This window comes from Amphiprion ocellaris, chromosome 14, assembly GCF_022539595.1.
Source record: "Amphiprion ocellaris isolate individual 3 ecotype Okinawa chromosome 14, ASM2253959v1, whole genome shotgun sequence".
Classification (NCBI taxonomy): Eukaryota; Metazoa; Chordata; class Actinopteri; family Pomacentridae; genus Amphiprion; species Amphiprion ocellaris.
This window is the reverse complement of record NC_072779.1, coordinates 4,167,650-4,183,755: the sequence shown is the minus strand read 5'-3', so window position 1 is coordinate 4,183,755 and position 16,106 is coordinate 4,167,650. Positions and strand designations below refer to the sequence as shown.

At 39.2% G+C, this 16,106-nt stretch overlaps 1 protein-coding gene across 3 annotated transcripts in view; it reads left to right on the top strand.

Moving 5' to 3' along the window:
• jade2 (jade family PHD finger 2) overlaps positions 1-16,106 on the top strand; it is a 253,676-nt gene that overhangs the window by 192,013 nt on the left and 45,557 nt on the right. For all 3 annotated transcript variants that reach the window (XM_023286082.3, XM_023286081.3, XM_035955385.2), the window contains one exon: positions 5,047-5,164. In XM_023286082.3, the coding sequence (XP_023141850.1) occupies positions 5,047-5,164 (118 nt within the window). The remainder of the gene's footprint in view (positions 1-5,046; positions 5,165-16,106) is intronic.

Genomic DNA, 16,106 nt, shown 5'->3' with positions numbered 1-16,106 from the left:
CGACTACAGGTGGTTCCAGTCTAGGATGTGGTTTTGTTTTCTTTACATGTCACTGTTTGCTCTGCCTTTTTTAATTCCTGAATACATACACAAACATTAGCGTGTCCCATTAGCTCCGTGACAAATCCTCGGCCTCGTACACACATGATGCACTCAGATGTAGTTAGAGGCACATGATTACTGATTCACCCGTTGAGAGAGAAATACAGTTGGCAGAGATCCAGTTTCTGGCTTGTTTGGGATTCAAGTGGTCTGGCTTGGACCCAATTAGTTTCTCTCCCTTCCTGCCTCTCTGTCCTGTTGTCATGACTGTATATCTCCAACTTTCAGGGGTGCAATTACTTACTGAGAGTTACTGAGTGCCGTGCATGACTAACATACAGCATTCATTATAATCTTAACTTGCTTATATGATGGTATGTCAAATTTGGGACTGTTGAGTTGTTTTGATTTGCTGAACCATGGCCTTTACAGTCTACATGTAACATCAAGTGTGGTAATATTTCCACACAATCTAATGTTCAAGTGCAGTAAAACAGTTATAATGACATGAATTCACAAAAAAAGGGGGAAAAGTGTAAAAAAAAAAATCAAGATGTACAGCATTTAAGTGCCCACATGTGTAACCAAAACTGTGTGCAAACTGTGATTTTAAATGCTGTTAATGTCTTACAACTTAAATGTGGAATTTTTCCCATATTTGCCTCCTATCCTGTGCTATGTAAACATTCCCTGCAGGCATAAGTCTGTTAGTCAAAGCTGAGTCAGTCATGGCATCATGCTTGTGGTGAGGAGTGTAGAATTTTTTTGTTTTTTACAGAATCTTGTTAGAGAAAAAAGAGACGGATAAAGGTGATTTTTTTTTTTTTAATGAAATGTCACGATTTTAAGCGTAGATTTGGTTTTTAGCATAAAACACCACGTCACAGATGAATAGTTCAGCTTCAAAATCCAACGATTGTGTTTTTACATTTGTTGGCAATGATGCATAGTATAGTTTTGGAGTTCAGAGAGTTTATTGACCAAACAGGAGTTGCAACAGTTATGAAGAACACAGTTGCTACTCCTCCCATGTTGACACACTATATGAACTATTTCTGAGAGCAGAATCACTCCCACCTCTTTATCTGCAGTACAATATTTCCTGGTCTGCCCCCTTCACTCAGACTGTCTGCACATTGGAGAGCATCATAGTTCTGTAGATCAAAGTTCAGTCTTATTGAATCGTGCAGAAAGCGAACACGACACGCTTGTTTCGCAGCTTGATGTATGTCTCTCTACTTTGCTTTCTGGCATGAATCAGGACAAATTTTCGCTTCAGTGCACTTGGATCGTCTCTCTGGTCCCGATTTTCTTTTCCACTAACCCTTTTTCCACTTTCTTCCTGAGGTTTCCTTCCACGGTCTGAACTAACATGGATCTGTGCTCTGTAATCATTTTATCTGTAGATAAAGTCAATTTGTTCACATGTAACAGCTACAGCAGCAAAGGGACCGCACGTTAGCTCCTTATGCACTTCTTTATCTTTGAATGTTCTTTACCCACGCTTCGGCAATGCCTGCCTTTTCCCACCTGTCTCCCTCAATTTATGTACGTCTCTCAGCCCGTTACAGTCTAATTCTCTGCCATTTCTCCTGCTTTCTTCTCCCTCTGTCTCCCTCCGTCTTATATGTTGCCAATACAAAGCAGTAACACATGCATTTACAACCACAGATTTTCTTTGAACATCCATATGTGCTCAACATAAACATGCACGCTCACACATTCATCTTCCAGCTCTATGTTCTCCGTCCAGACGCATATGCAGTTATATACTGCTTATGGGATCATATGATAATAATTTGGCAGCATGTAGGAGCAGGAGGGCTCAGCTGGAGTTTGGGCTTGAGTGGAAGAAGAGTCTGGGATCCAGTTTATTGGCAGGAAACAGGACGTTGCCTCACGACTCGTACCTCTTACTGTCTCATTATTGGATGCATACATCCAATAATACATACATCTTTCTTTTTAACCTTTGGATGTTGGAAGTTTTGCACTGTTTTCCAAAAGAGGCAGTGCTGTGACTTGTTATCTGATACTTTTAGTGGCACTACATTACCCTTCATTCACCTAAATAGAGTCATTTATGAGGAATTTTACTAGAGCTGCTTTATTTTTGGGTCAGTGGCACACAGAGGAAAAACTGCAACAAGCTGAAAAAGCCATACCTCTGACATATATTGCCTTATAAAGTTGTTTTGCCTGGCAATTATAGACGATTTATACTTGGCAAACAAGGGCCAATATCATTAAATGGAGGTGTGTTTTTGTCCACCTGACAGGCCTATTTCTAGTACCCACTTTTACTTAGCCCTAATTTGGTGTCCACCCGTTTCTGGTAAAATGTCAGGCTGTTTCGCTGCCAGATGTTCCACTTTTGTCACCAGTGTGTGTCTAGTTGTGTGTGTCTGCTAACTTGCTAAAAACAGCCTTCTGGTGCTCAAGCCTGATGAGGTGAAGCAGAGACTTAACCAAGTATTTATAAAGCTAGAGTCACGTGTGACATCCATCCTACTGTTCATATCTTTGCTCTCTCCATCATTCATGTCCGTAGTTTGGTGTGTGATTGGGCGATATGTTCTAATTCTCCAACTGTACTCTGTCAGTCTAATACACAGAGAGTGCTGGTTTGTTCATAGAGGTGTCTGGGACTATTTGATGATAGCGTCAGATCAGTGTTTTCCATTCACTGATTTATTTTTGGCACCCACCTCAACATCAACACTGACCGCCACATATTGATTTTCTCTTTCTTTACTATTTAAAATGGGTAAAATCTCATTATATTGCAGAGCCGTGCCCCATTTTCAGTTTCTTTGTTTTTCTCTGACAAACACATTGACAATGGACCTGTCTGTGAACAACAGCCCCTCCTCTCTGTGCTCAGTCTGAATCAAAACATGTGCAGGATGAAGGTTTATTGTTCGATCTCCTATGCAGAATGGAATTAAACACCAGTTCATGAATGCTTAGTATCACAAAGACCTCTGCACAAATTTGTCCAAAACTGATGCACTCAAGTTAACCTGAAGCTAGTTTATCTGTCACTGTGGGAGACACAACTGTGCTATTAAGTTATTAAAAGCATGTAAGGCAGGAGTGTCAAACTCATTTTAGTTCAGGTTCCACATTCAGCCCAATCTGATCTCAAGTGGGTCAGAGCAGTAAAATCACAGCATAATAACCTATAAATAACCACAACTCCAGTTTTTTCCTTTGTTTTAGTGCAAAAAAAGTGCATTCTGAAAATATTCACATTCAGTCAACTATGTTTTCACAAAACATCATGAACAACCTGAAATTTCTAAAGAAAAATAAATTCAATTTCAACATTATCCCTCACTTTACACATTACAACTTCCCGATCACAGACTATCGAGAAAGGTACACAACTTTCAGTCACCGGTATCTGAAACTGAATGATATTGTATTTTACTTTTAAAAAAAACAAACACAAGAGAAAATGTTACAAAAATGAAACACAAAATGACAAAAATGAGACTCAAAATGGCAAAAAATGAGACACGAAACAACAAAAGCGAGAAACAAAATGACAAAAAATTAGACAAACAACATGAAAAAACGAGACAAAAAATTTGACAAGAAGGTTACAAAGCGACAAAAAATAGGCAACACAAGTGAGACAAAAAGGGAACACAAATGACAAAAGCATGAGACAAATGACAAAATTCAGACAAGAAAAACAATAAAAACAAGACAAAACATTACAAAAACGAGACACAAAATGACAAAAAAGCAACCTAGGATTTTACTTTATGATCAAAACAACTTGTCATGGTCCAGAAATTATTTTAGATTTATAGTTTTACAAATTTACAATCTGCAGTTAATGTCTTCTCTGTAATTTTTACGCTTTACAAAGTCGTCCCGCGGGCCGGATTGGACCCTCTGACGGGTCAGTTTTGGCCCGCAGGCTGCATGTTTGACACCCCTGATGTAAGGTGTTGTTTTACCTTTTCATATTTACTACTTCTAACTGCAGCAGGGAGACCTCTGTCTTCACCCCAGCCTGGCTCATAGCTGATAAATTGCCTTTACTGTCTGGACCATTACTGTCAAAACATTGCATGTGCAGCATCAAACACAATACACGATATTTGTGTAACTGTTACACTGAAAGTAACTTGATCTTCACTGAACAGTGGCTGCCGCTATGTGCTGTTAACTTGTTTATCAAACACACAAAACTCCAACTGCCAGCTGTTGCACACTTTGAATTGTGGTCCACAGACTAATTATTCACCAGAGTTAAATCTTCAAGGAGGCAGACCATTAAATTAGCAAACAAAATCATTGATTGAGCAATTTAAAAAAAAACAATTACATGATAGATTTGTCCAATCAATCAACTGCTCGGTGGTTAAGGCTTTGGGCTTTGAGCTACTGATCAGAAAGTCAGTAGTTGAAGCTTGAGCTTCCTAACAAGCTGGTATATGTGAAAGACTGCATTTCATCGTACTGTAAAATGCCAATAAAGCTGAATCTAATCTCCAGCTGGTTCTGGCAAATTCACGCTTCAGAATTCACTGTTTCTAACTTGTACAAACAGAACCACTGATGCACTGAATTTAGAGATGGAGGATTCATAACTCAACTGTAGTATCACTCTACAAACCTAGTGTCATTGCACTGATTCATATTTATGACCCACCTCAGTATCACAGCAGCACATCTGTCTCAGGTCAGAGCGTGAGAAATTTAGTTGAACAGAAGATTAATGTGCCTGTCATCTTTCATGTCCCGTAAGACAAATAAGATGACAAAAATACTGTCATGGCTGAAAAGAGTGTGTTATTTGTTGGACACAAATGGACAAAATGCCTTCATATACCTGTTTTTGTATCCACACGGCTGCTGGTTGTAAAGTCTTTCTGTTTGGGCTGTCATCACTAAATCATGATGAGATGAGCCTGAGATAAAACATGCTGCCCATGTCACACCTCTGTCTCATTATTTCCACTCACGATGTTCTGTTTTGTGTTTCAGGTGCGTAACCTGTGCTACATGGTGACGCGGAGGGAGAAAATGAAACACACTCTGTGCGACCTCCAGGAGAAGATTTTCCACCTGCAGATACAACTACTGGAAGAGGACATGGCCGGAGGTAGGAGAGAGACAAAAAAAAAAAAAAGCACAACAAGAAAACACAAGTGCATGTCTGCAGCCATTTAATTCCAGTCATCTAAACACACCAACTGATGTAGAAACCTGTTACCTTTCACCCACTCAACCACCGCAGCCAAGGCCGCCAACACACACTCTGTCCACACAGAAAAAAAAAGAAAAGGAAAAAAGGTAAAAAAAAAAATTTGAAAGCTCAAGTGTATAGCGGTTACATCCAAACCCTTGTTGGCTGAGTGTGGTGGGTGGACAGCTTTGGAAATGGCCTGTCATCATTTTTTTTGCACAGTAGGCCACACTTGACACCTGCACAGCAAAGAACACTGGAATAATAGTTCAGCCAGATATTGTGACACACACCATCCACAGAAATGGAGCTGGATTTTCTATCCACTCTACACAGACGACTGACCTCGATGTATTTTGTGTAGCTACTCCAGATGGAGAGCAGGAAGGATGAAGATGGCTGTATTGTTGGTCAGATATCGGCTCAGCAGACACGCCGGGTTAAATGGAGAATAGTTCTTGGTCTTCTTGTCACATTATTTACCAAGAAAAGCACTCAGAGAACGTAGCACTCTGCCAAGGCTGCTCAGTCCTTGTATGATTTCCAACGGATAAGTCCCGATAAGTCCGCAGCGGTCAATTTGTAGTAGGATCATGTGATCAGGCAGCTGATGTGATGTTCACTTGTTGTCATGGTTACAGTGACGCTGTGCCACTGTCTCACAGTGATACAGAAATCTTTAACAAATCCGTGGATCCAGACTATAAGCCGCATCACTGCCAAAATCTAATCAGTTGGTCCTTGTGTCATTTCTGATCTTCCCTGAAAATGTCATCCAAATCTGTTAGTCCGTTCTTGAGTAATGTTGCGCACAGAGACAGACAGACAGACAGACAGACGGACAGACAGACAGACAGACAGACAGACAGACAGACAGACAGACAGACAGACAGACAGACTAACAGACGGACAAACGCATGCCGATTGTCACATAACTCCACCACATTCCTTGGTGGAGTAAATACTGGGCTACTTTTGTGTTTCACCTTCCCCGATTGTTAGCATTATTGTTTCACCTGAAAACAACAAAACTGGTCATAAATGAGCTAGTTTTATTAGCAGTCATTATTATGTTATTGTTTTTGTTTCCGATCCGAGTCATTAATTATTTAATATTGCAACATACCCAATGCTGTTATTGTAGATAATACACATTTCAAGTGTTGTAAATTATTTACAGTACCTGATTCTTCCTACCATTTAATACTGTAGCGACCAGAGGATGGGGCCACATCTGCGTTTGCAAATGGAGAGCATTATGGGAGTTTAAGTAATTAAGAAGCACCATGACAAAGTCTTTTCAGAGGCTTAATGACCTCTGGCCAAAACACAAGTTTTAAATTAAGCTCAAATAAACTAGGGCAACGTTCTTACTGTTTCTGCAACTTGTTTCGCGCACATGTATGACAACAGATGTAAACAGAGAATGAGGCTGAGCTTCCTGCTCATACAGAAGTGAAGAATGTCCAGATGTTAACAGCACACACCTGAAATGAGTTCCTCCCCTGCAAAGTCAATTAAATGTCAGTTGATTTTAACATTGAAACACCTTACATTAGCTGCATAATTCCTGAGTTGAACAGTACGGCATTTGCTCATGTTCTAAATTAATAACTCATCAAATACAGGCCCCACAGTAGGAGCTCAATACTGCAAAAGTAAGTACGGTACAGTAAACTAATCTGTGTTCTGCCGTTGTTCAGAGACTATTTTGCTCCTACTATTCATCAGCCTTTTTTTTTATGTTCTCTAGCAAAGTTAATCGTGCAGTTTTGTGCTGAGCAGCGAGCAAGTTTTTTTTTTTCTTGGAGACCGTCCATATAGGTTGACGTTATGCAGTGTCCTTCACACTGTCTGAGCTGTCACACAAACTCCAGCTACCCTTGATAACCCTTGTGCCAAGTGTGAAGAACTTGTCCATCTGTTTTTAGAGCTAGATTGTGCAAGTACTCCTGCTGTCCATGGTGTCATTATAGGTAGACTACCACTATTGCTGACTCTCCGCCTCTTGATTACGGCTGCAACTGTTTTTCCACTGATTTTTAGTTGGTCTCCAATTTCTTGTATCCTTTTCTATCACTGTAAAGACGAACAGTCAGATTTTTTAGTTCCTCAGCAGATGATTTCCACATGGAGCCATGATGCAGACATGCATAGATCATAGGTCCAACATTGAGAAAGTTCTGGTGTCACTTTATGACCATTTTTGTGCAGTTTTAATCATCATCAGTGACTGCAGGTGTATTCAGTTCTATTGTATTGAGTTTGTATTGTAGAGCCTTATTTTCAATATAAATTATTTGTAAAATTTTCATTTTTGATTGATTATAAGAAATATTCTACTTGGGGATGATACAATTTTCAATCATTTATACAAATAAATAATAGTAAAATAATACAGAAATGTTGCATGTTAGTCTATTGTCTAAAATAGATGAGTTGTTGCTCTAATCTGGTGTAAAAGAAAATCAGATCAGAGGATAGGTGAACTTACAGAAATTTATAGTTATTACTGTCAGTAAACTCTTGACCTTAATGTACAAACATGACACTATGTTCTACAATTTTGTTAAAATGTGCAGAAATGTTTGAAAAAGTAGGCTCATTAAACAGTCAGGTATTCTAGGCACAGATGAGAACACTGCTTACAAATTAGCCCCATATTACAGTGTAGCTGGCAGTAGTTAAAAAGCTAGAAAAAAAATGCAAAAGAAGTCTTTAAATGGGGAAAAATAAAATTACAATACTTAAATCACTCAACACAGAAGAGATAAGGAACCCTAACTTGCAAAGACACATCACTGTGCAGAAGTTACTAGATTTTCACCAGTAAGTTTTCTCTATCAGTTTGCTTCATACAAAGTGCAATAATTTTTTTTTAAAAAAACATGTTTTCAAGGTTTTTGCAGGTGGCTTGTTCTCTGGTTCGTTTCAGTTGCTTCAGTCGCTTTGTATAATCTCAGATTGACTCCATGAAATTGAAATTGGGGCTCTGTGCGGAGCCATGTCGTCTGCAGCACGAGTCCTTGTTCTTCTCGTCACCGAAGATAGTTCTTGTTTGGGGTTGTCGTGCTGCAGAATGAATTTAAGGCTGATTAGACGGCTCCCTGGTGGCACAGTGTGATGGATAAGAATCTAAACTGCCTGAAACGTTCACACCGTGCTGTATGTCAGCTGCAGAAGGCAAGATTGAACAGCATTCTGAACTTGATGATTAAAACACAGCTGAGTTACACACCAATATTTGTATCATTTTCACACGGAAATGATTTTATAGCTGCTGCTGCTGTTGGTGATGATGGTGGTTGTTATGTAGATGATGTTTAAGTTGAGAAATAATGAACGCCCCGTATGTGCCTTTGTTGCTGAACCTTTTAGTTTAAAGAGTCGTGACCCGCGGCTGTCGTGGCGATGGCAGTGGAAGCTTGTTGTCATGGTAATGCCAGTAATGTCTTGCTGGCAGCGGTAATGACGGTGAACTTCTGTCAGCCTGCTCCTGTTGTGGAGTGGGAAGTTAGTGTTCAATTTGCAGCGCTCTTCATTCCCGAGGAAGGCGACACACATCTACGCACTCAAGTAAATCGAATACGAGCACTTTCACTCTCTCTTCCTGACTCCCTCTGTGTTTCTCAGTAACACACTCCCAAAGGGACACACACACACACACACACTCTCACACACACACACACACACACACACACACACACACACACACACACACACACACACACACACACACACACATGCGGTGCAGAGCTGCTGACTCAGCAGATTGCTGCCATCAGGTACCAGGAGCTGAGCTGCTGGCACTAAACAGCCATATCTATTCACACTGCCACAGGAGTGAGATTAGAGAGGATAGCTGGTGTGTGTGTGTGTGTGTGTGTGTGTGTGTGTGTGTGTGTGTGTGTGTGTGTGTGTGTGTGTGTGTGTGTGTGTGTGTGTGTGTGTGTGTGTGTGTGTGTGTGTGTGTGTGTGTGTGTGTGTGTGTGTGTGTGTGTGTGCGACGGAGAGAGCGAGCAGCAGAGTGAAGGATGAGGTTGTCTGCTGTAATGATTTGTCGCGTCCCTCAACATCTTTCCCTCTTATTTTCCCCCCGCTCTCCGCTTCTCCTTATCCTCTTCTTTAATCATTCTTCTCCTCCATCTGCTTCTTCCTCTCATTTGCAGTGTCCTCCAAGGCTTGCATTTGCCTTGTCATTCCCACTCACTTATCTTGTTTTGATTGTCGCGTCCGACATCCTGTTTCAGTCGGTCCATCAGTTGTCTACGTTTGTTCTCCTTTCACGAAAAACTGATTTTACGATACAATGTGATGCTAAAGTGACATTAAGAATGACTAAAAATGGCCCAGGGCTGCACAGTTAATTGAATATTAATCATGGTTTGGCCTTTGCATAATTACATGAACATGACTGACTGCAATACTGACATTTAAAATGCAATCAGCTCATGCAACAACAACAAAAAACACATTTTGTGAAATACTTTTTTTGGTCAGTTTACTTTTATTAACAGATTTTCACAGTTTTCTTAAATTACAGATACCTAGTTTAAAAAAAACAGGCTACAACAAATTCACTGTATTCACAGCATTTGAATTATCAAAAAATAGAATTATTTTTACAGATATTTCTCCTTATTTTTAATTATGTACTTTATTACATTGTAACTGTTATTTTATAGATTTCCTGTGTTTTGTTAAATTACAGATAACTAGTAAAATCCTAGAAAAAATATATTCATTTGCATGTTAACCTTATATAAACTGGTAAAAAGGCCAAAACTTCCATATCAAAACTTCATATTTGTATAAATGGTCATTTCTACTTTTGTGTTTTCAAAATTACACTATTTTCACAGTATTTCACAGTAATTACATTCTGTTCACAGATGTTCGCTATTTCTTTCTGCTTTTTTTTCCCCTTTTCCTTTTTTTTGTTTTACACGTGTCCTGGCTGCCAGATTTTCTGTTTTGTTTTGTTGTTATTTACAGGAATTTTTTTCTTTTACATCGTAGAAAACAGCCCACACTTGCTTTCAACTTGAGTAACTCTGACATTTTACCGCCTTATTTTAAGCTTACCAGAGTAAGTTTTAATCACAGACCTGTCTGAGTTGCCGCAGTAGCTGAGTGGGAAGACAATAATATGTAATAAAGTTTATTTATAAAGCATTTTCTCTTAAAGTTACAAAGTGCTTACAGATATAATTAAAAAGACTCATAACAAAATGAGTCAAAATATCAAAAAATCATAGAAGCAGCTGGAGAGCATAAAAACAAGGAGAACATAAAACAGTGAGGTCATTAAACAGAAGGGAAACAAATGGAACCATAAAACAGAGACGCATTATCAAACATTCATTAAGGCCTTTCCTTTAAAAAATGTTTTAAAGGAAAGATTCAAAAGAAATATTAATATTACAAGAACACAGGTGACGTGAGCTGTAGTAATGCCTGAGATTTTGTGAACAAGCCTTATATTATTAGAGCCTCAGCAATGAGCTTTTTAATTGATCTGTTGTCGGCTGTTCAAATGATTGTCAGTTATTTTGAAATTTGACTAATCAGTTAACTGTTGTACTTTCATTTCAATTTTAATCTAAGTTCTCTGATTCCAGTTTCATAAATGTAATAATTTTCTGGTTTCTTTACTTGTCTATGACGGCAAACTTCAATATCTTTGGGTTGTGGACAAAAGAGGACTTGGTGGACCATTTTTCACTATTTATCAATCATTTTTTAGACCTCACAACTATAGATAATTGTCTTTATTAATGGTTAGCTGCAGCCCTAGAACACAGTAAGCTGAGCATCATAAATACTGTCTCTCAATACAGTGATGACGCTCACACTTGAATGCATTTTTGTATTGCCAGTATTTAATTATCTGACATCCACTGTGAGCAGCACAGAAGGCTTTTACAACTGTAAAAATGAGTTTTCCAGAACCCTTTAGCTACCCTGAGCTTATCCTCCCTCCCCTCACATCCCTCCGGGTTTGTTTCCATGTGAAAACTCACATCTCTCCTCTAACCCACCGAAAACAGAACCGCTAACCTCTGTCTGCCTGTCTGTCTCTCATAGTCCTTCTTCCGTCATCCACGCTCCGTCTGCCAGTCCGCCTGTCTGTCTGTCATGTTTATCTGTCATGTTGGGGGTTGCTCGTGTCACGCTACCAGCAAGGCGGACAGGCAGGCAGGCAGGCAGGCAGGCAGGCAGGCAGGCAGGCGGCCGGTCAATATCCCTGAAGCCCAGCATGTAGACAGAGAAGCTTCATGATGCTGAAAGTACAAAGTAGTAAAATGTATCTGATGTCATTTTCTAGCAAGTAATTTACTAATGATAACATCAGCAGAAACTCAACACAGTGACTCAACACCCAACAAGACCAACTGTGTAAAGGATATTACATGAAGCATCAATAATGAGCAATCCCTCCAGGATTTTGGGGGAGTTTTTTTTAGATTGTTGTGGCCTAAAATCCCTGAATTGACGGCAGCTTTTCTAAAAAATTGTGATGTAAGCTGTGGTGTTTTGAGCGTATTTGTTGAGATGAAATTGCGGGAGACTGTGACAGCTGTTAAAAAGTTGTGTTTTTTCAGCTTTTTGAACATGTTTCAACATTTTAATTGACAATATTTATTCCTAAATGAATTCTTTAACATGTTCCGACCCATTTACACACCTGTGACACCACAGTGGGAAATTAGCAGCAGCCATTTACTGGTTTAACATGAAGTGGTTGGTAGATTTAAGACACAAAATAATCATTAACTATTGAACGAGTCATATTTGGACATATCTGTCATTGGCTTAAAAATTTAATTTCACATCCTAGGACACACGTGTTCACACACACGCTCATGGCTTGTCACGTCATTAATTGATCTAACTTCCCTTCATTCTTTCAGAGCTCCAACAGATCTGGAAGCTACAGTTTCCATCTTGGTGTTTTGTCTGGTCTGTGGTCCGCTCCTTTCAGCCGTTCTCCTAATGTGTTTCGTGGTAGAAAAGTGTTTGTCAATTGATGATTTTTGTTTGTATTCCACCACAATATTGCACGGGTGCTAAACAGTTTAGCTCCACTTTCATGGAGAACATCAGGGAATTGTTTTTGACGGTCTTCAGCAGTAATTTTTGTTGGTAAATGACAGACATTAGAATCAAACATGTCTGCATCTTCAAACCAGAAACATTGAAGTGAATTTGGTGACGTACGTGCATTACGTTTGCACTGGGGACTGCTATGATTGGTGGAACTCATGGGAGGCCGAACAGAATTGTGGAAAAGTTGCAGTGATTGGACAAAATTGCAAGATCACACAGAATTCATGGAGATTGGTTGAATTTGCATTAATTGTTGCGATCACAGCATTGCAAATTCCTGGAGGGACTGAATGAACTAAAATATTTTCCCAAGAATTATCTAAACATCCAAATATGTTTCCTTACAATGCCTTTCAGAATAATATCTCCACTGGGGGCCATAAAATTGTTGCTTCAGCATGTAAATGTATTTATCAGTTAGATGCAGATCAATGTTCTGGTTTGACTTTTTTTGCCTTTCAAAAGGTCACATTATCCGCTCTGTGTTCTCACCATCAATATGACAACACAAGGTTAATATTTCAGTGTCGGGAATTTATTGGACCTGTGGTTAAACCTTCTCCAGCCTTTCTAAAGCATTTAAAACGATTGATCTGGCTCAGGTTTAATATCCAGTGACGGTTAAGTATTTGATAGTCAAATGCTGATTAATACTGATTTAAAACGATCTCAGAACTCCTGCAAAGTTTCCTGGAAGTCCCGTGTTGTTAACATATCAAACATCATCTGTAAATCTTCTAAACTGTGCTAAAACAGCAATCCTTTAGCCTTAGTTTCACTTTAGAGAGCAGGCAGGAGGCAAATCTGAGAGAAGTGTGACTGTCTTCACGTGGAATTCCTCTACCAGGGTTGGACTGTCTTTGCCTACTGTCACATTAAACGATCTGAACTGTGGCTTGTGTCTGCTCATAGCACATTGATTACACATTGATTTTGTTTGGCTACAGCAACACAATCATCAATCCCCACTGGCCCTGCTCGCTCCGTACGTCTTCTTCCCCAAAGTGAAATTCAAGTAGTGGGGTCAATATGTATTTGCGGGACTTTTTGTAACATTGTTGACATTTTTTGCTGTTTTCAGGCCTAAAATCAACATGACTGCCTATAACCAAACACCACATGGCATTTTTACAGAAAGATTCTTCTAAATATTATATATACAACTGAAATTGAAAGTTATTTATAAAGATATTGTAGTAAACCTGTTGACATGCCATAAATCCACACTTGACTCACACACTACTTTATATTAAATAACTCAGAAAGCCTTGGAGTCTGGCCAGTCTTTTCTTCAGGAGGAAATGACATCATGTGGAGCAGGTCATGTGATCTGGAATTAACACACTTCCTTGAGAGGTGTTTTTGTAATGGATAACTTAGTTGAAAGTGATTTCTTGGACACAGATACAATTTGTTATTTTCAAACTAAAATTTGATATATTGCCAAAAAAAAAAAGAAATACCTGTCCTGATTATCTCAACTTAATAAAAAGAACACAATCCAAATAATTTTTTAATAAGCTCATTATATTATTGTGTAGCTAATTAGAAGGTGGTTGTTATTAAATTTGGACGGTTGTTTAGTTGACATTTTAGTGATATCCAGTCACTTTTTATTAATAAGTGATTGTTTCCATAATAAATAATGATGGAATTTGTAAAGACACGATCATAATGAACATAAAAAAACGTTAGATTTTTTTTTACTTTTTATGAAAGATATATCCCATGGGCTTCAAAAGTCCCTCAATTATATTTTGACCCTAATGCAGTTTTGGCATGATTAAGGAGATTCAGTTTGTGTTCCAGATTGTGCTTGACATGCCTGCAAAATGTCACTTCAAGTCTCATTGAAAGTGTTGCAGGAGCGTTTGGAGCAGTGCATCACTGCACAACCAGACTACCTTTTTTTTAAATTTGCTTTTAATAAACACAGTCTTTGAACTTCTTGATCGCGCCTCATAAGGGCCCAATAGAATTTCCCCTGCATGGAGGTGAAAACTGATTTATTTGCTTCAGGCAGCACTGATACGTTCTTCTTTGCTATAATCTTATTTATACACACATCTGTGAGCACAGGTTTACAGGGTTGTAGCACATTATTCTGCTGGTAATGTTTTCTGTTTTTTAAAAAATACAGGTTCAGTCACAGTCTGTACTGTAGGTAGGCTTTCTTCTTGAAAACACACACATACACACACATTGTGTTAATGTTATGCAGAAAGTGCACTACATTTATATTCTGGCTCAAACCCAACCGTGACAAGCTGACAGTGGTTAGTATTGGCCTCACTGATCTGCTTTCAGCAAGAGTGTGTATGTGTGGAAGAATTTGAGGAAGACAGAAAAAAAACAAGGATGGAGGAAGGAGAGGATGGAAGGGAACAAGAAGGAAATGGGATGAAAGAGTGAGTGGAAGGAGAGAGGGAGATGTGAGACACGACAATGAGAGAGAAAGTGTGAAAGGACAGTAGAGAAGGTGGAGAGAGGGAGGAAGAGACAGTCAGGGAGAAACAAAAAACTTTCTCACATTGCACTAATGAGCTCAGGTAAGAAATGGGACAGTGGCTACACACACAGACTCACACGCTGCAGTTCAGTGCACCTAGAAAGAGGGAAAATTAATCATACACTTCAAAAAGACGAATCCCCCGGTGCTGTTGCACCTTCTAAACAAGAGTGGGAAGGAGGCTTGGAGGGAAGGATAATATTGCAGAGCTGGAGAGAAAGGCAGCAGCAGAATGTAAAGACAAAAGAGGGGAAAAAGCACAGATCTGACAAAAACATGTTTAAAAAGGTTTCCACTGCTGATAGTTGGATTTGTGCAGAGATTACAACCTGCAGGGGGAAAGTTTCCACACATTCAAGCAGAGCCTGCAGGCGTCCTTGAAAACCCCAAGACTAGTTTTCCTCCTTTTCCAAGCTGTAGAACATATAAAAGAACAAGATCAGATTAGGGGGAAAAAAGGGAAAAATGTTGAAAAATGGTCCCTGGGAGATCAGAGGATAAGATGGTGCTCCTGTCAAAACAAAAAAAGAAAGAAATTACAATTTAGAAGCTGTGTGAAGCAGCGTTCCCTCTGGGAGCTCCCTCAAAGATCCCCTGGCGTTAATGGCCTCTGCAGTTTCAGCAACAGCCATAAAATAAATTGGAAAAAGGGGGAGAAGTGTCTGGTAGAAGTACCTGCACTCTTTTACAAATCCGCTTTATAAAAAGAAGACTTTCATACAGTCATACAGCACTCCTACATCCTTCGCAGTACTTCCACATCCTCAAGCCTCAAGAGGCTTTACAATCTGTACAGTCATTTGACACCCACTCCAGACCCCAGAAAAAAACAACCAAACAGGGATATCTCTTCCAGGAGAAACAGGCATGCAGGACAGCTTCTGCACACAGAAAAGCAACATATATAATCAAAATGAAAGAATTCTAGGTTTAACATTAAATTTACCTTATATTTACTCATTTGTAGTGCCTTGCCCCAGATAGCCGTCAGGTATATTTAAAAAAAATCAATGTGCAAATGTATTGTTCTGACCACCTCAGGAGGTGTTCACTGACTTGGACATTTTTTTGTATCCCTCACCTGCCTCGTGCTTTTCACTGTTTTTTTGTATTCGTGGCGTAGGTTTTACCTCAATACTGACTGATTCAAATCTAGACCTTCCAGATACACAAGTATTTATTACAATGAATTTATGAATCTTGACTTTATCTATTGACTAGATGCTGACAAGTGCAAGC